The following is a 26,754-nucleotide window of genomic DNA, read 5'->3' as shown; positions in this document are numbered from 1 at the left end:
AAGCTGCCATATTAGTTGATTTAGAATAGTAAAGATCTAACCAAATTAAATAAAATTGAAAATGAAGTAAATTGTTGCCCAAATGCCATGCCCAAATCAATGCCACCAATTCAAGAACCACCCTACTATAACACAGGATTGATTCACCATAGTATGAAATAAACCTACAACTTACCGTAAAACTTAAATTACACTCTTTTAATAGCTGGGCATCGGCACACATTTCAGCAAATAAATGCCTGTTTCAAATAACTGCTGGGTCTAAACAAATTGTTTGAGGTTACAATGGACACCGCTCTGATATTCCCATGGTCATGTCCATAATTTATTTAGTTTATTCTGTCATTGTTGCTAACCATTGCGCCACCAAAAAGAAAATATCAAATTCAAGCTAGCAGTGATAAAATTCGCTGCTAGTGCAGGCTGGCTTGACAAATTCCTCGAGCGCATTGTGTTTTCAGTCAGATGGCGCACTACTGTTGGAAAGAGACGCCTGGCTCAAATAGAAGCCTGATGCTAATAAGGCCCGGTTGTGTTCAGTTATTGAAGCAAATAAAAACGCCCAGACTATTAAAGTTTTACGGTAGTATATTTGCTCAAACCAAATCAATTTGAATGAGTCTCAATGAATTTTCAAAACTTCTATTGTGTCAAAAGTTAATTTCTGCAACTGCAACATAACAGTGCCATTTCATTGTACCTAGGTAATATTAATACAAACCATGAGTATGTTCACGGTTGGCCAAACAGACAAGTATCAACATTAGGTCAAGCACGATTTTCTGTGAGTCAGTATCACACACAGAAACTTCCATGCCAGAATAAATAATGGAGCTCCTGTTCAATGTAAACTCAGCAAAAAAAGAAACATCCCTTTTTCAGGACCGTCTTTCAAAGATAATTCGTAAAAATCAAAATAACTTCACAGACCTTCATTGTAAAGGGTTTTAACACTGTTTCCCATGCTTGTTCAATGAACCATAACAATTAATGAACATGCACCTGTGGAACGATCGTTTAGACACTAACAGCTTACAGACGGTAGGCAATTAAGGTCACAGTTAAGAAAACTTAGGACACTAAAAGGCCTTTCTACTGACTCTGAAAAACACCAAAAGAAAGATGCCCAGGGTCTCTGCTCATCTGCGTGAAACGTGTCTTAGGCATGCTGCAAAGAGGCATGAGGACTGCAGATGTGGCCAGGGCAATAAATTGCAATGTCCGTACTGTGAGACGCCTAAGACAGCGCTACAGGGAGACAGGACGGACAGCTGATCGTCCTCGCATTGGCAGACCACGTGTAACACCTGCACAGGATCGGTACATCCGAACATCACACCTGTGGGACAGGTACAGGATGGCAACAACAACTGCCCGAGTTACACCAGGAACGCACAATCCCTCCATCAGTGCTCAGACTGTCCGCAATAGGCTGAGAGAGGCTGGACTGAGGGCTTGTAGGCCTGTTGTAAGGCAGGTCCTCACCAGACACCACCGGCAACAACGTCGCCTATGGGCACAAACCCACCATCGCTCGTCGCTGGGCACAAACCCACCGTCGCTGGACCAGACAGGACTGGCAAAAAGTGCTCTTCACTGACGAGTCGCGGTTTTGTCTCACCAGGGGGGATGGTCGGATTCGCGTTTATCGTCAAAGGAATGAGCGTTACACCGAGGCCTGTACACTGGAGCGGGATCGATTTGGAGGTGGAGGGTCCATCATAGTCTGGGGCGGTGTGTCACAGCATCATCGGACTGAGCTTGTTGTCATTGCAGGCAATCTCAACACTGTGTGTAACAGGGAAGACATCCTCCTCCCTCATGTGGTACCCTTCCTGTAGACTCACCCTGACATGACCCTCCAGCATGACAAAGCCACCAGCCATACTGCTCGTTCTGTGCGTGATTTCCTGCAAGACAGGAATGTCAGTGTTCTGCCATGGCCAGCGAAGAGCCCGTATCTCAATCCCATTGAGCACGTCTGGGACCTGTTGGATCGGAGGGTGAGGGCTAGGGCCATTCCCCCCAGAAATGTCCAGGAACTTGCAGGTGCCTTGGTGGAAGAGTGGGGTAACATCTCACAGCAAGAACTGGCAAATCTGGTGCAGTCCATGAGGAGGAGATGCACTGCAGTACTTAATGCAGCTGGTGGCCACACCAGATACTGACTGTTACTTTTGATTTTGACCCCCCCCCCTTTGTTCAGGGACACATTATTCAATTTCTGTTAGTCACGTCTGTGGAACTTGTTCAGTTTTTGTCTCAGTTGTTGAATCTTGTTATGTTCATACAAATATTTACACGTTAACTTTGCTGAAAATAAACACAGTTGACAGTGAGAGGATGTTTCTTTTTTTGCTGAGTTTATTTTGTTCCACAAACTTCCTTGTGCCAATGATGTTACGGATCAACAATGCGGATGACACATAATGGAGTGAGAGGCTCTTGTGACTGTGGTATGGAGCTGGGGGCTAGTCTTAGCGTTAGCCTTATAAGGTATTTCTGGAACAATTGTTTGTGCCATCATTCCTCTGTGACCAACCTGCAAGTGTTGGGGGAAGCGTGAGGATGAGTTGCGCACAGGCCTCAAACTTAGTGCGCTATAGGGCTTTTAACAGCAGTTGTGTTTAGACATACAGTATTTCACATACCCGTTCTTGGACCACTTTGATTTTTCGTTTTCCACCACGCAATTCGTCATCCACGCGCTTGTCGTATTGAAGAGACAGCGTGGATAAGCGATTAGCCTAAAGGGAATGGAACCATTATCAGACAATGTTGTTAACATCATCAGCAGTTTTATTCAGTACTACATTTATACAAAAAAACATACACTTTTGCTATGATCACCTATGGTCCTCCTAAATCTGCTGTAAACAGCCTTTACCTTACACAACCTTAGCTCATAGCATCCCTGGACAGTAAAAACAGCACCTTACATGAGCGGATTATATTATTCTCATTATGGTCTATTGATTGCTCAATCGTGACCAAGGACATTTTACAATATTTCAGGAAACTATTGAGTGAAAGAGCAGCCAGGATATATGCTATGATATTGGAAGGAACAGAGCCTATATTACTTGACTGACTAACTTCAAACATAGTGTTATCACATCCAATAACTAGCCTAAGCTTGCAGGTATCTAGTATTTATTTCCTGACTGACTAAATGTGTGTTGAGACAACCACCGCCTCCACATGGCTTTTGGGAACTGGAAAAAGAGAGCATTTTGTTCGGACCATAAACACACATCCCTTGTTCGTTTGCTCAGCGTTAAGTGGGACATGGCATTTAGAAAAAATGGCAGAGAGAAAGAGGGAAGTCTGAGTAAACAATTGGACATTATAAAATGTGCTCAACCACTGGTGTGGTGAATCTGTAGTTTTAAATGTGTCACATTTTGGTTGTGCTGATACAAAATGACTATGTCATTAAAAAATCTTAGTGAGTGGATTACTGGAAACTGTACGTAGTGCCTAGCAAGCGCCACATACTAGCTAGCAATAAGGGAAACAATAGCATTATGTTACATTTTCATTGATTACAAGTATGGAATGATATTTGATTTAATCTGTTTGATTTAATAATGTTAATTTAAAACAACTAATAAAATCAATGAAAGATAGTAGAAGTATTTTGTAGACAACTGGATGAGAGGAGTAATAGAAATAGATTGAGAACATTTCTATGGTAATTTAAGCTCTAGCTAATATGCTTGCTCATATTTAATCAGCTGAAACATGTTTTTGCTCAATGCTGTGGATTCCTAGCCTTTCCCAATCAGACTCCTTATTTCATCACTTAGGGACGGTTTCCCTAAATGATCTGTGTCTGGGAAATCGCCTCTATTGTCAATTACATTAATTATTTGGCCGTAAGTTAGCCAACAGCAGTCAATAGTGTAGACAATCATTGGTGAAACTGTCATCATTCACTGTAGTGACTTCCCGGTAAGTTTATGTTGACGTGTATCGAACTTTGTCTAGCGACAGAGGTAAAACGATATTGGCAGTTGCATCAAAGCAGTGTAAAATGCATTTCTCCTACTGCATCTGTTTAACCAGACCAGATGTGTTCAGTAGAACTTTCCGTGATATTATTTTTACGGGAATAAGGGAACACCTTTCTCCAACTCATCTGTTCAGACACAGGTTTCTGTAGTAAAGCCAAGTGTACCCTATCCTCGCCCGCTAGGACCTCGTCTTCATCTCCATAGCGGCTGTCGCTGTGCTCCAGGGCGTCCAGCAGGCCGGCCGGCCTCCTTCGGCTCGACTCCATCTCCGTTTCGTACTCGATGCACAGCCTGGCCATGCCATTCCCCTCACTGCCTACATGCTCATCTGAGACCAGAAACAGACGGAGACAGTTGATGAGACAAGTGAAAAGAGGTGATGAGACAGATGACAAGACAGGTGATAAGACGAGTCACTTCCAGACACACAAACATGACCAGACCTGTGGCAAATGGCTCAGGTCTCTCCTGAAAAATAGATTTTGTATAATCTCAATGAGACTACCTGGTTAAACAAAAAATGACTTTCATATATTACAGCTGTGCTTGATTTAGTTTGCCCACCCAGTACAATGGAACCAATAGAATAGTCCCAAAAGTGCAAACTTCAAATTAAGTCAAGCACATCTCAAATAGTATTTAACAGGTATTTGACCCAGGTCTGCACATGACATAGGGAACTGATGAGAAGCAAAAGGAGAAATATTGTTATGTAACTAAAACTTTCACTCAAACCATGCATTGGTGCCACTGCATGTGCGGTGTAGATACTCACTCAGCCGTCGCCTTTTCAGACTGGGCACGTGGGAGTCCAGTATTTTTGCCTTCAGGGCGAAACCTCTCTGGGTGGAGCCCTGGGAGTGGCAGGGTCTGGCGCTGGCATACTGGGCATCTGCCGAGTGTACCGCCCCACCACAGCTCCCCTTTGCAGGCTTCTTCTCTGGAGGAGGCCTCTGGGACATTAGAACAGTCAGAGGTCAGAGAGTTCAGAGGTCAAGATTGAGATCAGAATTCGACAAAAATTATATCTCACGTCTGCAGTGAAACTACAAAACAAAATGGAGGCATTTAACAGATTCATCCCCAGTTGTGCATCTCTAAATCACCCATTGACAATATCCGCAGTGTAATCGAGAGAGATCGACTGTTCTGAGGAAAGCTGTAGGCTACAGTTCCGACGAAAAATGTACATTACAGTTCTGAGGAGAGTTGTAGGCTACAGTTCTGAGGAAAGATGTACAGTTCTGGCCAAATGTATTGGCAGCCTTGCACATTTCTTAAATAATTCCCTATTTCTTCTAAAATAATAATATACAGTGCATTTGGAAAGTATTCAGACCCCTTGACTTTTTCAACATTTTGTTACGTAATAGCCTTATTCTGAAATTGATTAAATTACTTGTTTCCCTCAATCTACACACAATACCCCGTAATGACGAAGTGAAAACAGGTTTTTAGAAATTAGAAATACCTTATTTACATAAGTATTGAGACCCTTTGCTATGAGACTCGAAATTGAGCTCAGGTGCATCCTGTTTCCATTGATGATCCTTGAGATGTTTGTACAACTTGATTGGAGTCCACCTGTGGTAAATTCAATTGATTGGACATGATTTGGAAAGGAACACACCTGTCTATACACAGTTGACAGTACATGTTAGAGTAAAAACCAAGCCATGAGGTCGAAGGAATTGTCCGTAGAGCTCCGAGACAGGATTGTGTCAAGGCACAGATCTGGGGAAGGATACCCCAAAATGTCTGCAGCATTGAAGGTCCCAAGAACACAGTGGCCTCCATCATTCTTAAATGGAATAAGTTTGGAAACACCTAGACTCTTCCTAGAGCTGGCCGTCTGGCACACCTGAGCAATCGGGGGAAAGGGCCTTGGTCAGGGAGGTGACCAAGAACCCGATGGTCACTCTGACAGAGCTCCAGAGTTCCTCTGTGGAGATGGGAGAACCTTCCAGAAGGACAACCATCTCTGCAGCACTCCACCAATCAGGCCTTTTATGGTAGAGTGGCCAGACGGGAGCCACTCCTCAGTAAAAGGCTCATGACAGCCCGCTTAGAGTTTGCCAAAAGGCACCGAAATGACTCTAAGACCATGGAAAACAATATTCTCTGGTCTGATGAAACCAAGATTGAACTCTTTGGCCTGAATGCCAAGCATCATGTCTGGAGGAAACCTGGCACCATGCATACGGTGAAGCATGGTGGCGGCAGCATCATGTTGTGGGGATGTTTTTCAGTGGCAGGGACTGGGAGACTAGTCAGGATCGAGGGAAAGATGAACGGAGCAAATTACAGAGAGATCCTTGATGAAAATCTGCTTCAGAGCACTCAGGACCTCAGACTGGGGCGAAGGTTCACCTTCCAACAGGACAATGACCCTAAGCACACAGCCAAGACAACGCAGGAGTGGCTTTGGGACAAGTCTCTGAATGTCCTTGAGTGGCCCAGCCAGAGCCTGGACTTGAACCCGATCAAACATCTCTGGAGAGACGTGACAATAGCTGTGCAGTGACACTCCCCATCCAACCTGAAAGAGCTTGAGAGGATCTGCAGAGAAGAATGGGAGAAACTCCCCAAATACAGGTGTGCCAAGCTTGTAGCGTCATACCCAAGAAGACTCAAGACAATAATATCTGCCAAAGGTACTGAGTAAAGGGTCTGAATACTTATGTAAATGTTATTTCAGGTTTTTATTTTTAATACATTTGCAAAAATGTCTAAAAACCAGTTTTTGCTCTGTAATTATGAGGTATTGTGTGTAGATTGATTTTGTAATTTAAAAAAAACCCATTTTAGAATAAGGCTGTAATGTAACAAAATGTGGAAAAAGTCAAGGGGTCTGAATACTTTCCGAATGCACTTGCCTTCATTCATTGGATTCCTATCTCCTTTCTATAATATATCTGGCAACGGCACCATGCAATGCACCCTGGACTAGAGGCAGACAAATAGGAAAAATGTGCTAGATCCTCCGTTAAATTACACATTTCGAGGTAGGAATATCGCAAAAATATGATCAATAGCTCATTCGAGAAACGACATCCTCCCAAGTTATGACATCGGCCAGTTATGAAATCTGACGTCTGATAGACGTTTTCGCGATCTAAAAGTCGTATTCCTATTAACTTCCAGTGTACTGAGAACGACTTTATCACAGTGCTGCTGCTTGAACGCCAATAACTCAGATACACATGAAAACATGAAATGACCTAGCGAATCAATAAAACATCACTCAGAGATGCACAAAAACAATGTAACATTCAAAATGGGTGTACCTTTCCTTTAAGGGTTATTATTACAGTACATTCCAAATGTATAATTTAATGGTTCACTATAAGCAGTCAAAGTCACTCAAGATGTACTCTTCTGCTTGACCCACTTACAAGTTTCTGTGCAACTCTGAAGAACTGGGCCACGTCACGGACCACATTCCCAAAGTTGTCGTAAGTGCGCACGTAGGGCCTCACCCACGAGGGTAGCTGGGCACGTGCGTCTGTGCTTTTGAACCTGGAGGAAATAGCGAACGGACACTATAGAGTTGCATGATAGGAAAAACTCTGGTAACACTATAATAACGTTCAGTAATAAATCATTTATAAGGCATTTACAAACAGTTTGTTCACCATTTATTACTCATTACTCCCACATTTGAAAATGATGGTAAGCTACTGCTTATTATTTTACCATTGATATGATTTAGGCCATTTTGACACCTTAAAGAGCATCAAGTACTGCTGGAATGTCTACCAATGTCCATCTTTTTGTGAGAAATTACTGGTCACTCAAAACATTTATAAAGTATTTATAAAGTATAGCCTAGATAGCCCTGACTTTATATTAGGGACCTCAAAAACACTGAACTAATGATTAGTAAATGGTTTAAAAGGACATATTAAACATATTTTTAATGATCTCATGAATCATTCATAAATAATTAAAAAAGTTGTTTATAATGTGTGAATAACTAGCTTACTAACATTTACAAATGTGGGAGAAATGGTGAGCAAACTGTAAATGCCTTATACATGGTTTATTACTGACTGTTTTTAGAAAGTGTTACCAAAACTCAAATTGTGTAACAATCTGTCTGACCGTATTGACAGAGACACGTGACACTAGATCGAATAATCCACCCTTACAACAGAACAGCTTGACAATGTAAACAGAAGTTCAATTTCGTATCAATATTGAATAGAGAAGGGCATGAGTGACTCTATTGAAACAATAACTACCTACCCATACATACACATTGTGGGATAGCTGATGTTACCTTTTTCCACATAATAGCAGGTGATGACAAGTGATGACTTGCACATTTGAGTTATCAGGCAAAGGATGATGACTAGAATCCTATAGAACAATATAGTTTGTCCCTGTCATGTCATGTTTTCAATGTCTACCTCTATTTCTAAAGACACGTCATGTTCCATCCCCAACACTGCCTGAAGAAGACTATATGCTGGTCTGCTCCTACTTATAAGTATTTGTTGTATATATATTAACTGTAAACAGTTCACTAAAGTTTTCTGCATCGTACTGGCTGCCTACTTGTTTTCCTTCTTGTATTACCTGCCATTTAGGGGCCTATGACTGGAACCATAAGATGATGGGCATTCACCACTGATGATAACCTGAAATGACCAGCATACACCACTGATAACCTGAAATGACCAGCATACACCACTGATAACCTGAAATAACCAGCATACAATACTGACCTGTGGTCGCACAAGAAGATAGCCCCGTAGTCATCACGGTGGCGAATGACTCTGCCGATAGCTTGGTTCACCGCCCTGGACGCCTGCTGTCTATACCAGTTCTGCCCTGACAGGTACTACACAGACAGACACACACACGGAAAGGCAAGCAGAGAAACACACATATTAACAAGTAGTCCAACTTGTTAGTGCATGAAGATCTTCGCAAAAAAAATTGTTTTAAAGTATATGTTTTGTTTTTAGTAAAAAAAAAAAAGTGAATTGACAATTTACATGAACCTCACTTCCGTAAGGGCACCCATCAGTGAAGCCCTAATAAATCCTGTAATAGACCGTCAGTCAGAGGACCAGCGAAGGGGCTTCCTCCTTACCTGCACCCCAGAGGTCTTCTTCCTGCACATCTCGTCCAGGTACTGCATCTTCAGAATGACCCGGGGGTCCATGCGGGGCGGGAACGGGAGGCCAGTGATGATGACCCCTCGGCCGTACGTGTCAGCAAAATCCAGCCCCTCGCTGGCCTGGCAGAGGGACAAGGAAACCAATCAAGGCACACGGAAAATACCACTGTATGGGCTTAAGATCAATTCAGAGTGACGTCTCTATGCATTGTCAAAATATTGCAGCGACCATCACCCAACACTTAGCGACCTCGTCAAGAGGTTTAGATATTTTGGCGTGACGGCTAAGGCAGTGGTCAATATCGCTTTCTGAGTCAAAATACAAGCCGAGATCTACCGCTCAGATTTTTTTAATTTTAAACATGTCTTAAAAAACGTAAGCCTATGAATCATCAACCTTTTAAAAACAGTTCTGGAGCAATGAGGTTTGTGCAGTAAGTTATAAGCCCAATACATTATTACTGCATATTGGATATGCTTGAATTGCCCTGCCAATGTTGTTCTTCTCAGACCATTTCAAAATAATATTTCAAAACTTGAGGTATGATCACACCAGTAATAGATCAGTTGTTGTATTACTTGTGAGGCACAGTTGAGTGAGCATAAATCAACAATTTGAAATAATTAGCTTTTTATTTTTACTGGACTGACGGTGCCTGAATCTAAATGGTCAGTCTCAGAGGAGGATGTAGAATGCAGCACCCTCCCTCCACTGAGACTGAACAAAAAGGGGACAACGTCTTCCAGCTGATTGCGAAACTCGAGTCGCACCGCATTATTTCTGCGGGTTTGTGTCCTGGTCGGGGCTAACCCAGAATTTCCTACATTGGTGTCAGAAGTGGGATGGCACCCGTGAGGCCAACAGAGGGCCATGTGCACCTCAGGGACTTGGTATAGAGAGGTGTGCGGACACGCATTCACGAAGGAAGGGGTAGTGTAGCGTCCTTAACCAAACACCTAGTGACCTCGCCAAGCGGTTCGGATCTCTTGGCGTGCCAGCTAAGGTGTTGGGTTGACAGTCGCTGGACACGGGTTCAAGTCCCGGTCAGCGGTACCCCCCAAATTTGCTATAAGATATTTATGTCAAAAGGCTTAAACAATATTTTTTATAAGGTTGCTGTCCACAAAAAGTAGATTATCCGATGAAATGATTACGACGGGACACACTCCAGGAACAAATGTAAGTACATTATTTGTTTTAATAAAGCAATCATAATAACAGAACAGCAGCTTTTTTTCCATGCTGGGAAACGGTTCTCAAACAATGCTGTCATTCTAGGTATGAGCAATGCCAAGAAAAACTGAGGCATTTGTACTGGTTTTTCCTGATTTTCTTTACGCAATACAAACATACACATACAAAGGACAACATACAGACGCACAAACATCAATGACATCATACCTGCCCAGAGACCTGTTCTCACACCTACAGTGGATATAAAATGTATACACACCCCTGTTTAAATGCCAGGTTTTTGTGATGTCAAATAATGAGACAAAGATAGATCACGTCAGAACTTTTTCCACTGTTAATGTGACCTATAATGTGAACAATTCAATTGAAAAACAAACTGGCAAGGATATCTGTTGCATAAGTGTGCACACCCTCTTATAACTGGGGATGTGGCTGTGTTCAGAATTAACCAATCACATTCAAACTCATGTTAAATAGAAGTCATTACACACCTGCCATCATTTAAAGTGACTGGTTAATCACAAATAAAGTTCAACTGTTCTAGTAGGATTTTCCTGACATTTTCTTAGAGCAAAAGCCATGGTCCGCAGAGAGCTTCCAAAGCATCAGAGGGATCTCATTGTTGAAAGATATCAGTCAGGAGAAGGGTACAAAATAATTTCCAAAGCATTACATATACCATGGCACACAGTGAAGACAGTCATCATCAAGTGGAGAAAATATGGCACAACAGAGACATTACCAAGAACTGGACGTCCTTCCAAAATTTATGAAAAGACGAGAAGAAAACTGGTCAGGGAGGCTTCCAAGAGGCCTACAGCAACATTAAAGGAACTGCAGGAATTTCTCGCAAGTACTGGCTGTGTGCTACATGTGACAACAATCTCCCATATTCTTCATATAAATGGGCTATGGGGTACGATGGCAAGACGGAAGCCTTTTCTTACAAAGAAAAACATCCAAGCCTGGCTGAAGTTTGCAAAAACAAATCATCAAGTCCCCCAAAATCACGTGGGAAAATGTGTTATGGTCTGATGAAACCAAGGTTAAACTTTTTGGCCTTAATTCCAAAAGGTATGTTTGGCGCAAAAACAACACTGCACATCACCCAAAGAACACCATACCCACAGTGAAGCATGGTGGTGGCAGCATCATGCTTTGGGGCTGTTTTTCTTCAGCTGGAACCGGGCCCTTAGTCAGGGTGGAGGGAATTCTGAACCGTTCCATATACCAGGCCATTTTGGCACAAAACCTTCAGGTGTCCATTAGAAAGCTGAAGACGAAGAGGAAGTTCACCTTTCAGCACGACAACGACCCAAAGCACACATCCAAATCCACAAAAGCTTCACCAGAAGAAGATTAACGTTTTGGAATGGCCCAGCCAGAGCCCAGACCTGAATCCAATTTAACATCTCTGGGGTGATCAAAAGAGGGCTGTGCACAGGAGATGTCCTCGCAATCTGACAGATTTGGAGCGCTTTTGCAAAGAAGAGTGGGCAAATATTGCCACGTCAAGATGTGCCATGCTAATAGACTCCTACCCAAAAAGACTGAGTGCTGTAATAAAATCAAAAGGTGCTTCAACAAAGTATTAGTTTAAGGGTGTGCACACTTATGCAACCAGGTTATTGTGAGTTTTTTTATTTTTCCCCCTCAAAGATTTCAGTTTGTTTTTCAATTGAATTGTTCACGTTATAGGTCACATTAAAAAGGTGGGAAAAGTTCTGACATGATTTATATTTGTCTCATTCTTTTACATCACAAAAACCTGACATTTTAACAGGGGTGTGTAGACTTTTTATATCCACTGCATCTCCAGTGACTGCACTACTCTCCGCTACATCCTCAAATTGCATCACTTTGTTCCTCTCCATCGCCCACGTTCTTTCAATATTTACATAATGAAACATATGATTTTTCCATTACCTTAACGATGGAGGATTGGTTGATTTCCAGTTTAAGTATACATTTTTTATAAATAATTGACGAGAACAGTATCGTCCAACCCGTCAGGTATCTCACTTTACCCCAGAGCGGTGCGTGGGTAAAATCACTGGGGAAGCCAAGCCAGGAAAAAATAGCCATATTACAACCTGTGTGATAATTGTGTTGTTTGCGCTATAACCTGTTAGTTCATATGCCTTGCCACCGTGATATATAGGCTTAAGGCCGAGACAATAAGAAGACACAGTGGCAGAAAAAATTAAAACACACCTGTGTTTCATCACAAAACCGGAGAGCAACATCTGTCCGGTGAAGTCCACAAAGCATATTGCATATAACAAACAGTTACATGACCTACAGCATTGTCAAGCAAGTTAATGTTTCCGACATTTTCAGACCACTAAACAACTATTGATTTAGAACCACGGAGAGTTACCGCAAGTCGCAAGAAAACAGGAGCTGCCTCCACTGTTCCAGCTTTAACATTTCAACATCATCAAATCACCTATGCTTAGTCTAATACAGTCGTGGTCAAAAGTTTTGAGAATGACAAGTATTGGTCTTCACAAAGTTCGCTGCTTCAGTGTTATGAGATATTTTTGTCAGATGTTACTATGGTACTGAAGTATAATTACAAGCATTCCATAAGTGTCAAAGGCTTTTATTGACAATTACATTACGTTTATGCAAAGTCAATATTTGCAGTGTTGACCCTTCTTTTTCAAGACCTCTGCAATCCGCCCTGGCATGCTGTCAATTAACTTCTGGGCCACATCCTGACTGATGGCAGCCCATTCTTGCATAATCAATGCTTGGAGTTTGTCAGAATTTGTGGGTTTTTGTTTGTCCACCTGCCTCTTGAGGATTGACCACAAGTTCTCAATGGGATTAAGGTCTGGGGAGTTTCCTGGCCATGGACCCAAAATGTCGATGTTTTGTTCCCCGGGCCACTTAGTTATCACTTTTGCCTTATGGCAAAGTGCTCCATCATGCTGGAAAAAGCATTGGTCGTCACCAAACTGTTCTTGGATGGTTGGGAGAAGTTGCTCTCGGAGGATGTGTTGGTACCATTCTTTATTCATGGCTGTGTTCTTAGGCAAAATTGTGAGTGAGCCCACTCCCTTGGCTGAGAAGCAACACCACACATTAATGGTCTCAGGATGCTTTACTGTTGGCATGACACAGGACTGATGGTAGTGCTCACCTTGTCTTCTCCGGACAAGGTGTTTTCCGGATACCCCAAACAATCGGAAAGGGGATTCATCAGAGAAAATGACTTTACCTCAGTCCTCAGCAGTCCAATCCCTGTACCTTTTGCAGAATATCAGTCTGTCCCTGATGTTTTTCCTGGAGAGAAGTGGCTTCTTTGCTGCCCTTCTTGACACCAGGACATCCTCCAAAAGTCTTCGCCTCACTGTGCGTGCAGATGCACTCACACCTGCCTGCTGCCAATCCTGAGCAAGCTCTGCACTGGTGGTGCCCCGATCCCGCAGCTGAATCAACTTTAGGAGACGGTCCTGGCGCTTGCTGGACTTTGGCGCCTTCTTCACAACAATTGAACCTCTCTCCTTGAAGTTCTTGATGATCCGATAAATGGTTGATTTAGGTGCAATCTTACTAGCAGCAATATCCTTGCCTGTGAAGCCCTTTTTGTGCAAAGCAATGCTGACAGCACGTGTTTCCTTGCAGGTAACCATGGTTAACAGAGGAAGAACAATGATTTCAAGCACCACCCTCCTTTTAAAGCTTCCAGTCTGTTATTCTAACTCAAATCAGCATGAGAGTGATCTCCAGCCTTGTCCTCGTCATCACTCTCACCTGTGTTAACGAGAGAATCACTGACATGATGGCAGCTGGTCCTTTTGTGGCAGGGCTGAAATGCAGTGGAAATGTTTTTTGGGGATTAAGTTCATTTTCATGGCACAGAGGGACTTTGCAATTAATTGCATGACATTCTGGAGTATATGCACATTTCCATCATCAAAACTGAGGCAGCAGACTTTGTGAAAATTAGTATTTGTGTCATTCTCAAAACTTTTGACCACGACTAAAAGATATCAAAAAACTATTTAGTCCAATACCTAACAAAAATATAAACACAGCACGCAACAATTTTAAAGATTTTACTGAGTGTTACAGTTCATATAAGGAAATCAGTCAATTGAAATAAATTCATTAGACCCTAATCTATGGATTTTACATGACTGGGAATACAGATATGCATCTGTTGGTCACAGATACCTTAAAAATAAGGAAGGGGCGTGGAACAGAAAACCAGTCAGTATCTGGTGTGACCACCATTTGCCTCACACGGTGCGACACATCTCCTTCTCATTGAGTTGATCAGACAGTTGATTGTGGCCTGTGGAATATTGTCCCACTCCTCTTCAATGGCTGTGCGAAGTTGCTGGATATTGGCGGGAACTGGAACACGCTGTCGTAGACGTAGATCCAGAGCATCCCAAAGATGCTCAATGGGTGGTGAGTATGCAGGCCATGGAAGAACTGGGACATTTTAAGCTTCCAGGAATTGTGTACAGATCCTTGCGACATGGGGCCGTGCATTATCATGCTGAAACATGAGGTGATGGCAGCGGATGAATGGCACAACAATAGGCCTCAGGATCTCGTCACGGTATCGCTGTGCATTAAAATTGCCATTGATAAAATGCAATTGTGTTCATTGTCCGTAGCTTATGCCTGCCAAAAACATAACCCCACCGCCAACATGGGGCACTGTTCAGAACGTTGACATCAGCAAACCACTCGCCCACACGACGCCATACACGCTGTCTGCCATCTGCCCGGTACAGTTGGAACAGGGCTTTTCCGTGAAGAGCACACTTCTCCAGCGTGCCAGTGGCCATCGAAGGTGAGCATTTGTCCACTGAAGTCGGTTACGACGCCGAACTGTAGTAGGGTCAAGAACCTGGTGAGGATGACAAGCGCGCAGATGAGCTTCCCTGAGATGGTTTCTGACAGTTTGTGCAGAAATTATTTGGTTGTGCAAACCCACAGTTTCATCAGCTGTCCTGGTGGCTGGTCTCAGACGATCCCACAGGTGAAGAAGCCGGATGTGGAGGCCCTGGGCTGGCGTGATTACACGTAGTCTGCGGTTGTGAAGCCGGTTGAATGACGTTGGAGGCAGCTTATGGTAGAGAAATTAACATTATATTCTCTGACAACAGCTCTGGTGGACATTCTTGCAGTAAGCATGCCAATTGCACGCTCCCTCAAAACTTTAGATATCTGTGGCATAGTGTTGTGTGAGAAAACTGCATATTTTAGAGTGGTCTTTTATTGTCCCCACCACAAGGTGCACCTGTGTAATGATCAAGCTGTTTAATCAGCTTCTTGATATGCCACACCGGTCAGGTGGATGGATTATCTTGGCAAAGCAGAAATGCTCACAAACAGGAATGTAAACAAACGTGTGTACACATTTTTTTAGAAATAAGCTTTTTGTGCATATGGAACATTTCTGGGATCTTTTATTTCAGCTCATGAAACATGAGACCAACACTTTACATGTTGCGTTTATATTTTTGTTCAGTGTGTGATGTGGCTGTCCATGCTACTGATTTATGTGTGTGTGCGTGCTTGCAAGTAAAAAAAAAACAGAACCGAAACGGTCTATGAATCAGTCATACAGTAGCCTACACTCTTGTTTTTGTTGTCCTAGGCTACCTAGCTTAAATTGTTGCTCGCTAGCCTAACTTCCTTTCAGGGGCAACAATTAGCCAGCTAGTTAACATTAGCCTACTACATCAAGCTACATATTGAACTTCCGTCCTCTCAGGCAAGGGCCCAATGTATGAATTTATGGTTGGATCAGAATCGCCGTTATAAATCATTGATTGGCCAGTACGGAGAATTAAGTAAAGTCCAAATCCCTATCTCCATCCAGGACTAATTTAGGAAAGAGTCCATTTTAGATAGCTAGCTAACCACCAGAGGTCAACAATACAACAATTGACGACAACTATTTTTCTGTCAATGACGTTTGGTTATTGTTGTGATGTGATTGGTGTGAAGCCAAATCCAAACTGGCTTCCCTTTAAACTTTTTTTTGGGTGTGCCAGGAGCATTCACAGTTGAGCTCGGTTAGTTTAGCTTAACGCTGATTGGCTATTATTGGATTTTTTTAAATATCAAGGGAGGCCAAATGCTCGCTGGCTTCCCTTGCATTCAATCGCAGCAACAATATCCTACTCTTTTTGACCAGACAGGATCAGATAGATGGGCTACACATACTGAGACAGAGGGGCACTGTTTCGCTCGCTCGGATGCTTTCTCCTGTGAGATACATTCAGCCTCTTGCGAATTGAAGGAAAGTTATGAAACACAGAGAGATGAAAGATCAAATAATTTATGCTTCTTTTTCTTGGAAGTTCTTTGGGGGAAGCCTGGCTTCCCTTGACATCCATGAATGCACACCACTGCTGCACCCTTATATGGCATGTCTTGAAATATGCAGACAGACAGATTAAAAAGCAAATTTAGATTGTAATACTTCAGACAGCCAACTTGCTAACTCCGCCAATAACTTTGACTTTATAGCATTCCCAGAAGGCGACTGTCAAATTTGTGAATTTGGTCTCGTATAATAAAGTGTGCTGGTTTTTCCAATGAGGGCTGGTGACATTCTGCTTTACCAAATCAGGAAATGCTGTGTTGACATTACAAATCAGGTAGCATGCTATGTTTCCCTAACATGACGACGTTAGGTCATGGAGCGTAAGCAGTAACCTTTTAGTAGAAGTGATTTAAAGTATGTTTTGGAGGATAGTATGTGAGTGGGCGACTATCTGAACCAGTAAGTGCTATAAAGCCATCAGAGCAGAGGAAGTACCTTAGGCAGGGATATGGGGAAGTCAGACTGACCATGACAAACAAGCAGGTCTTACCTTTCCACGACAGACCGCAAAGAAGCTGCCCCCTTTAGAATTCGAGTCATTGACTTTGTCATAATAACCATCAATTATCTAGACAAAAGGGAAATGGGTGTGGGTTAAGTTAGCTTTGCTGTACTAAAGATAGCACAGGAGAAACATTTCCATGATGACTGTCATTTACTGCAACTCTGTCACGCAACTGCAGGTAGTGACAGAGTACATGCAGCGTTTAGCGTGGGACTGTCTGTAGCACTGACCTCCGTGAACGTCCCCTTTCCCCTAGGCTCCACAAACATGGGCTTTATGTTTTCAATGCGGTCGGCATGCCCGTTTGCCTGGGGACAAAGCAGGCATAGAAGAGCATGTTATTATATTAGGTAAGACCAGAGGACTCATCACAGGCTCAGCATTACTGTAATGAAGCAGGAGGATCCCCTACACCTATAAGGTCTTTAAATTATGATTTATCACACCGCTTGTCTTCCGCCGTCTAGGCAACATACACTGCTTTGGATCTGGTCCCATGCCTGCTCCAGGATTGAATTTCTGCATTACTGTGATGTCATTGTCCAGACCTTCGTAATATAAAAGACCTTGCCCTACAGACACCTTGCATCCACGCAGTATGGGCTGAAGCAAACAACTGTTGCCATGTGCTGGTAACCACAGAAGTGTAGAGTCGGCTTCAGCACATACTGTATGGATACAAGGCTACCTCTACATCAGGCCTGGGGTCAATTCAATACAAACTCATTCGCAGCAGGAAATGGATTGATATTCAAATCCTAACCTGAAAAGTACTTTCATAGAAGAAAAAAAAGGGCAATTATCAACGTATGGGTGGAATTTCTAATAAGTTGCTGAATGGAGGGCGTTCAAATGGTGACAGCCTCTTTCCTGGGGGATCCCTGAGCTGCACTCACCCTCCAGAACTCCAGCGTCTTGTCCATCACGGGGTAAGAGGGGAAGAACACCAGCAAACCGTGAGGGACCACGCGGCCCAGATTCACTGCAGAAAGAAAAAGGTGAAATAATGACAGTTAAGGTAATTTAGTAGAATGGGTTGTGTCCAGTATGTTTCTCGAGCCAATGCTATCTAGCATTAGAGCAATGGCTGGAAGTCTAGTGCAACTACCTTTAACTTCCTTCATACTGGACACAGAGACATACAAATGGTATCCACGAGTTCATCTGACTCTGGGGAAGTAGATAAAAGGGCATCGTTGCCAAAATTCCGAAGTATCCCTTTAATATACCCCTCCCCGATAACAATTTGCCACTGGAGGTAATGCTCAAGGTCTTTGTATATCTCTGTAGAGTGATTTTCAAGGCATTTACACCAATGACATGAAACTTAGAGACACACATTATACAAGTTCTAAAAAAAATTTTTATTAATCTATTAAATACTTTTGTTCACTTTGGACCATTGAAAATAACAGATGGATATCTCTAAATCACCAAAACATCTCAATACTGGGACAAGTCAATTTGCTTACCCTAAGTACTTTAAACAATGCATATATTTACATTTTACATTTACATTTTAGTCATTTAGCAGACGCTCTTATCCAGAGCGACTTACAGTTAGTGAATGCATACATGTTTTTATTATTTATTTTTTTATACTGGCCCCCTGTGGGAAACGAACCCACATCCCTGCCGGCCAAACCCTCCCCTACCTTGGACGACGCTGGACCAATTGTGCGCCGCCCATGGGTCTCCCGGTCGCAGCCGGCTGCGACAGAGCCTGGACTCGAACCAGGATCTCTAGTGGCACAGCTAGCACTGCGATGCAGTGCCTTAGACCACTGCGCCACTCAGGAGTTATATAACGTTTTGCAGTATAAAAAGGACTTGCATTATGTTTTATCATTGATAAACATTGCAATATAAACAAAACAAAAACATGTATGATGTGTAACTATTTGTCACTTAACAGTGTTTTTCATGGTTGCATAGGCAAGGGACACAAATGCCACCGCAATTCAAGAACGACACATTAATTTGTAGGATATGTTTGTCTTACCAACAGTGTTCCCTAAAGATGCCATGTTTTCAGGGACAAACCTTTGAAACAAATAGTGAATTTGTGTTAATTAAGCTAAAATTATATAATCATATATACAGTGCCTTCGGAAAGTATTCAGACCCCTTGAAATTTTCCACATTTTATTACAGCCTTATTAAAAAAAATGAATTAAATAAATAAAAATCCTCTGCAATCTACACACAATACCCCATAATGACAAAGCGAATACAGGTTTTCAGAATTGTTGCAAATGTATTAAAATTTAAAAACCGGAAATACCTTATTTACATAAGTATTGAGACCCTTTGCTATGAGACTCGAAATTGAGCTCAGGTGGATCCTGTTTCCATTGATTATCCTTGAGATGTTTCTACAACTTGATTGGAGTACACCTGTGGTAAATTCAATTGATTGGACATGATTTGGAAAGGAACACAGATGAGGTCAAAGGGATTGTCTGTAGAGCTCCAAGACAGGATTGTGTCGAGGCACAGATCTGGGGAAGGGTCCCAAAATATTTCTGCAGCATTGAAGGTCCCCAAGAACACAGTGGCCTCCATCATTCTTAAATGGAAGAAGTTTGGAACCACCACGACTCTTCCTAGAGCTGGCCGCCCGGCCAAACTGAGCATTCGGGGGAGAAGGGCCTTGGTCAGGGAGGTGACCAAGAACCCGATGGTCACTCTGACAGAGCTCTAGAGTTCCTCTGTCGAGATGAGAGAACCTTCCATAAGGACAACCATCTCTGCAGCACTCCACCAATCAGGCCTTTATGGTAGAGTGGCCAGACGGAAGCCACTCCTCAGTAAAATGCACATGACAGCCCGCTTAGAGTTTGCCAAAAGGCACCTAAAGGACTCTCAGACCATGAGAAACAAGATTCTCTGGTCTGATGAAACCAAGATTGAACTCTTTGGCCTGAATGCCAAGTGTCACGTCTGGAGGAAACCTGGAACCATCCCTACGGTGAAGCATGGTGGTGGCAGCATCATGCCGTGGGGATGTTTTTCAGCGGCAGCGACTGGGAGACTAGTCAGGATCGAGGCAAAGATGAACGGAGCAAAGTACAGCGAGATCCTTGATGAAAACCTGCTGCAGAGCGCTCAGGACCTCCGACTGGGATGAAGGTTCGCCTTCCAACAGGACAACAACCCTAAGCACACAGCCAAGACCACGCAGGAGTGGCTTCGGGACAAGTCTCTGAATGTCCTTGAGTGGCCCAGCCAGAGCCCGGACTTGAACCCGATCGAACATCTCTGGAGAGACCTGAAAATAGCTGTGCAGTGACACTCCCCATCCAACCTGAAAGAGCTTGAGTGGATCTGCAGAGAAGAATAAGAGAAGCTCCCCAAATACAGGTGTGCCAAGCTTGTAATGTCATACCCAAGAATACTTGATGCTGTAATGGGGCTTCAACAAAGTACTGAGTAAAGGGTCTGAATACTTATGTAAATGTAATAAACCTGTTTTTGCTTTGTCATTATGGGGTATTGTGTGTAGATTGATGAGGGGAAAAAACAATTTAATCAATTTTAGAATAAGGCTGTAATGTAATGAAATGTGGAAAAAGTCAAGGGGTCTGAATACTTTCCGAAGGCACTGTATATCACCCCAGAGAGGGTAGTCACAGCGGTGGAGGTGCCCACCTGCGGTCAAACGCTGAACTGAGCTGCACGCTGTCTGGACCGCGGTCGATTATGCTGACAAAGATCTGATCATGCTGAATCACATGGGGGTTCTCCAGGCATACTGGAAAGGGACTGTGGGGGCAAGAGGTCAGGAGAAGAAGTGAAACCCAAAAAAGGAAACCCCAGTCAGTAGAAAACACCAAAAACAGAACTGTCTCTATATGGTCTGGACAAGTCCGCTATATGACCAACATGTGAATGACATCACACCTTTTACACCAGCACTTTAGGTGATGAACAAAGTTTATGGCTAATTTCATGTTGTAGCTTTTTCCCCTCTGTGTGTGTGTGGTTGACAGATGACTCACAGTCGGAGACGATGACACACACTCACATTTGCATTTCGGACGTGAACGAGGACAGAGGGGCGAGTGTACCGCTGGTAAGGATGATGCTGCGCACGCCCTGTCTCACCAGCTCCTGCATGCTGAATCCAGGCGAGAAGCACCAGTAACTCAGAACATTTCCTGGAATACACCACCAGAAAACATTACATCAACAATGGTTACCCAAAATCATAAAACACCATGGTACATCATTCAACCTGGGAACTCGGTCCAAACATTTACATTTTAGTCATTTAGCAGACGCTCTTATCCAGAGCGACTTACAGTTAGTGAGTGCATACATTATTTAAAAAAATCATACTGGCCCCCCGTGGGAATCGAACCCACAACCCTGGCGTTGCAAACGCCATGCTCAACCAACTGAGTTACATCCCTGCCGGCCATTCCCTCCCTTACCCTGGGCCAATTGTGCGCCGCCCCATGGGTCTCCCGGTCGCGGCCGGCTACGACAGAGCCTGGATTCGAACCAGGATCTCTAGTGGCACAGCTAGCACTGCAATGCAGTGCCTTAGACCACTGCGCCACTCGCAAACATGAGCGCAGATGTCCATAAATCTGTCTAACTTGGTTGCCTGCAAACAACAGATTATTTTGGTTGGAGAATGGCCAAGCAAGTGACCGATTTATTCAGATTTTCTTCAACGAGGAGAGCAGTGGACTGCTATTTGACGTAGCTCAAACTCAGTGCATAAAGCTATATAATGTACCGGGATCTCAATCTCAACCTGCAAGACAAATGCCTTTATTCACAAATCATCTCAGAGCAGGAGTGCTGATCACTGAGACGCTTGGTACATACAGCCCCAGGTCCCCCTGTCCATATCATCTTATTCATTATGATCTAAAAGGCCAAACTGATACTAAAATCAGCACTCCTACACTGACACACTTTGTGAATACAGAATGAGATCTCAATGCTTAAAACACACTCATGAAACAACATGTTTCCATTAGATACAGTGCCTTCTAGGGTTGGGCAATGTCTGGAACGACACATCATCCCATTGCCCTGTCTAAACATCGTTGCTACACGATTGTATGAGCTATTTATTTTTTTACCTGGGACAGGGGAAAGCAGGTCATTGCGTTGCCTAGCAATGCTATAAACAAACTGTAATGCAGCCTGTGTCATGCACAAAACACCAATTAAAGTCTATTCAGACTATAATGTGGAAATCATCTTACCAATATTGTATTTTCTTGTGTGCAAATAAATAAATATGAACCAATCATATGGTGATATGTGGTACCGATAACTGAATGGTGATTTGGAACCAAACGTTGTGTGATACGAGACCCTTTCAATGGTGATTTCGGACAATTTAAACTGAGATTGAGTGCGCTTGTTCACCATAGAAGACATCACTGGGCAGTCTTCTTGGGAGAGCTAATTAGCTTAATTTGTAGCCTATCCAAATGTGGGATATTATTTTTATAGGCAACATTAATTTTTTGTTCCCCGTTATCAAAAGTACTACTGTGGGAGCTTATGTAAAGCCCGTTGCGCAATTCAAGGATTTGAATAAACACTTCCACAATCATATACATATCTGTTTAGAAGTTTAACTTGTACAAGTAACGTTTACTGCAAATGTTACTGAATTAAATTTGTATTTAGTGTAGGCCTATATTATTGGCTGTTTGGTTAGCAAGGATTTTCCTGCGGCACACAACTTTTTTTTCCTAAAGCTTTGGTCAGGTGGAGGCCAGAAACTTATAAGGTTTGTTTAAACTTCCCATTTGATTTTTCTATCTTGCAATTGTTGGTTCTCTCTCTCATTATTACCATATCATGTTTTTATTTAGGCTATTCACAAACATAACGTTCTGAGAAAGAACTCTGTTACTGGCCTCCTAGATTCATTTGAAAGTTGATCATGAAAGATATGCTTAGACCAACAAGTCACATTCAAATAAAGTGAGGATTGGGACAAAATGGGAAATTAAGCTTTAAAACAAGCCAGACAAAGGATTGTCTGCTGCAAAAGGCCCATGATCATCCGACATTGGAGAGGTGAGCGAGAGAAAGGTTATCTGACATTTTGCGCAGATTTTGGCACTCTCTGCTCCGTCTACAATCTACATTGATTAAAGGCCTACTCTTGCATTATGTTAATAAACTCAGCAAAAAAAGAAACGTCCTCTCACTGTCAACTGCGTTTATTTTCAGCAAACTTAACATGTGTAAATATTTGTGTGAACATAACAAGATTCAACAACAGACATAAACTGAACAAGTTCCACAGACATGTGACTAACAGAAATTGAATAATGTGTCCCTGAACAAAGTGGGGGTCAAAATCAAAAGTAACAGTCAGTATCTGGTGTGGCCACCAGCTGCATTAAGTACTGCAGTGCATCTCCTCCTCATGGACTGCACCAGATTTGCCAGTTCTTGCTGTGAGATGTTACCCCTCTCTTTCACCAAGGCACCTGCAAGTTCCTGGACATTTCTGGGGGGGAATGGCCCTAGCCCTCACCCTCCGATCCAACAGGTCCCAGACGTGCTCAATGGGATTGAGATCCGGCCTCTTCGCTGGCCATGGCAGAACACTGACATTCCTGTCTTGCAGGAAATCACCCACAGAACGAGCAGTATGGCTGGTGGCATTGTCATGCTGGAGGGTCAGGTCAGGATGAGCGAATTCGACCATCACCCCTGGTGAGACAAAACCGCGACTCGTCAGTGAAGAGAACTTTTTGCCAGTCCTGTCTGGTCCAGCGACGGTGGGTTTGTGCCCATAGGCGACGTTGTTGCCGGTGATGTCTGGTGAGGATCTGCCTTACAACAGGCCTACAAGCCCTCAGTCCAGCCTCTCTCAGCCTATTGCGGACAGTCTGAGCACTGATGGAGGGATTGTGCGTTCCTGGTGTAACTCGGGCAGTAGTTGTTGCCATCCTGTACCTGTCCCATAGGTGTGATGTTCGGATGTACCGATCCTGTGCAGGTGTTGTTACACATGGTCTGACACTGCGAGGATGATCAGCTGTCCGTCCTGTCTCCCTGTAGTGCTGTCTTAGGCGTCTCACAGTACGGACATTGCAATTTATTGCCCTGGCCACATCTGCAGTCCTCATGCCTCCTTGCAGCATGCCTAAGGCACGTTCACGCAGATGAGCAGGGACCCTGGGTATCTTTCTTTTGGTGTTTTTCATAGTCAGTAGAAAGGCCTCTTTAGTGTCCTAAGTTTTCATAACTGTGACCTTAATTGCCTACCGTCTGTAAGCTGTTAGTGTCTCAACGACCGTTCCACAGGTGCATGTTCATTAATTGTTTATGGTTCATTGAACAACATTTACATCATTTAGCAGACGCTCTTATCCAGAGCGACTTACAAATGGGTGCATTGAACTTATGATAGCCAGTGGGACAGCTCAATTTCGAGTCTCATAGCAAAGGGTCTGAATACATAAGGTATTTCTGTTTTTTATTTATTTGCAAACATTTCTAAATACCTGTTTTCGTTTTGTCATTATGGGGTATTGTGTGTAGATTGCTGAGGATTTTTATTTATTTAATCAATTTTAGAATAAGGCTTTAACGTATCCAAATGTGGAATAAGTCAAGGGGTCTGAATACTTTCCGAAGGTACTGTATATACTGTACTCCTAGGGAGTATTAACCCATTTGTCTAGGCAACTTGAGATCTGTGTTCATAGAGTTACTGTTGGATCCATTTATGAAAAAGCCTATGTTTATTATTTTGTGAAGAAAAAAGGATATGTATATGAAAATACTTACCTTTATGTTTGAAGAAATGTCCTTTATTATAAAAACAATATCTACCTGTGGTGGTCAGTGCCGTTTCAGATGAGGGATGACGATAATTGTGTTTTTTTATGAGCATGGCCTTATTTCTATTACAGCATATTGGATGACTGTCATTCATATTCCATTCACCCAGCTCAATGTAATGTCGATAGGTTTGGGCTACTACATGATACTTGAATTTTCCCTATACCCATCATGAGGTTGCTACAACCTAGCCTATGAATGAAAGTTTACAACGTAGGTGCACAGGTCCAGAGAAATGTGAGTAATCAAGTTGACAGACTGACACATTCAATACTGCCTTGCACACTCTTGCCTGCATCTAGCTGATCTAGGGTGTAATCATTAGTCCAATCATTAGAGTTTCTATTGGAAAAATTAAGTTATGTTTATTGCAGTTTCGTTCCGTTTGCTTCCATTTAAGAAAAGTTTTTCTACAGAATCAGTGGAATGAATACACCCCTGATCACACGCAAAGACAAGTTCACTTTGATAGCAAAGAGCATGATCACTTTGCTCGTTGTAATTCCTTCTCATTGTAACCTTTTCCCTTCGCTTGTGGACTTCAGTGCACAACACATCAGCTGTCTGTGACCAGGCGAAAAAACCTTTCCAAGCCAAACCTTCATATCATAACCGCTACACACAGCCTACATCGTTGTCACCATATTAGCTAGCTAACGTCATAGTCAACATAGCTAATAGAACTGACGCATTAGTAAACCCGCTACAATCATGCAGTACAGTGTACAGTCAGCAAACAGTTTAGCATTTATACCGGCGGGCCCCAGTGGCAATAAATTAAGAAAACCAAAAACTTCGCTTGACTTGGAAGAGTTCCAGTTTTGCATAGCCATAGCCAGCTAGCTAACATAGCATCCCTCTCTGAGCCAGGTGTTTGAGTAGGCTAAACTAGCTAGCTGTATTCGCTAAGTATGAAAATGTATGCACTTACTACTCGCTCTGGATAACAGCGTCTGCTAAATGACAAATGTAAAATGTCAAGCGAGTAACCTTTCTTTGGAAATCACGTGGTAACCCGTCCCCGGTTTGAAATGGCTATAGAAGTTTTGATTTTGACACAAGTCACTACAGTTACAACAGAGTCCTCAAATGAAAGACTGACACGGACTGTTACCTTGTTTTTTGGAGGAAGATGAAGACCACACGTCAGTATTTTGTTTTTTCTTATGATGGCTGGTGTCTTTATGGATATGGACCTGTGACAGTGGACATGTGCCAAAACAGTATTAAAACCATGGTTCAAATGTACAATTCTGATTGACATTGGTATTTCCAGATACAGATGTGGTAGTGACTCCAGTGCCTATTACACACCTTAAATTTAGTGGTGGTGGATTGCATGTTGGGCGGCATGTTTGCACATTTGTTGCCCTCTTGTGTATCAACGCAGAACACCAGCTAGTGAGAGAAAATATGAAAAGAAGAGAAAGATAAGAAAATACATGACACAGTATTGCACATTGGACATAAATTGATATATTTTTAAAACAAGGACATTGTTCCTGATCTAATGCAGTGATTTTGCTTAATTTCAATCACATCTCCCTTATCTAATTCCTCTCTATCATCCCCTTCTTCTTTCTTTCTTCTCCTGATCATGTTTCTTTTTTTCCCTCTTTCCCATCTGTAGGACAGGAAACCCTCTGAAAATCAATAGGTCTGAGAAGTGCTCAACATCTTTCAATTCCAATGTATTGTTGTTACATCTGCACA

At 42.7% G+C, this 26,754-nt stretch overlaps 1 protein-coding gene across 1 annotated transcript in view; it reads right to left on the bottom strand.

The window, feature by feature from the left end:
* The window catches only part of rtel1 (regulator of telomere elongation helicase 1), a 52,918-nt gene that overhangs the window by 9,856 nt on the left and 16,308 nt on the right, over positions 1–26,754 (bottom strand). The window contains exons 14-27 of the mRNA XM_041846107.2: positions 26,356–26,439; positions 26,156–26,237; positions 21,233–21,365; positions 20,857–20,970; positions 19,208–19,248; positions 18,102–18,187; positions 17,436–17,513; positions 17,191–17,268; positions 9,118–9,264; positions 8,747–8,862; positions 7,412–7,535; positions 4,792–4,969; positions 4,181–4,344; positions 2,652–2,747 (exon numbers count right to left, since the gene is read on the bottom strand). Of these exons, the coding sequence (XP_041702041.2) occupies positions 2,652–2,747; positions 4,181–4,344; positions 4,792–4,969; positions 7,412–7,535; positions 8,747–8,862; positions 9,118–9,264; positions 17,191–17,268; positions 17,436–17,513; positions 18,102–18,187; positions 19,208–19,248; positions 20,857–20,970; positions 21,233–21,365; positions 26,156–26,237; positions 26,356–26,439 (1,521 nt within the window). The remainder of the gene's footprint in view (positions 1–2,651; positions 2,748–4,180; positions 4,345–4,791; positions 4,970–7,411; positions 7,536–8,746; positions 8,863–9,117; positions 9,265–17,190; positions 17,269–17,435; positions 17,514–18,101; positions 18,188–19,207; positions 19,249–20,856; positions 20,971–21,232; positions 21,366–26,155; positions 26,238–26,355; positions 26,440–26,754) is intronic.

The sequence above is a fragment of the Coregonus clupeaformis genome, chromosome 24 (assembly GCF_020615455.1).
Source record: "Coregonus clupeaformis isolate EN_2021a chromosome 24, ASM2061545v1, whole genome shotgun sequence".
NCBI lineage: Eukaryota > Metazoa > Chordata > Actinopteri > Salmoniformes > Salmonidae > Coregonus > Coregonus clupeaformis.
The sequence above is the reverse complement of the archived record's forward strand: the minus strand, read 5'-3'. Positions and strand labels throughout refer to the sequence as shown.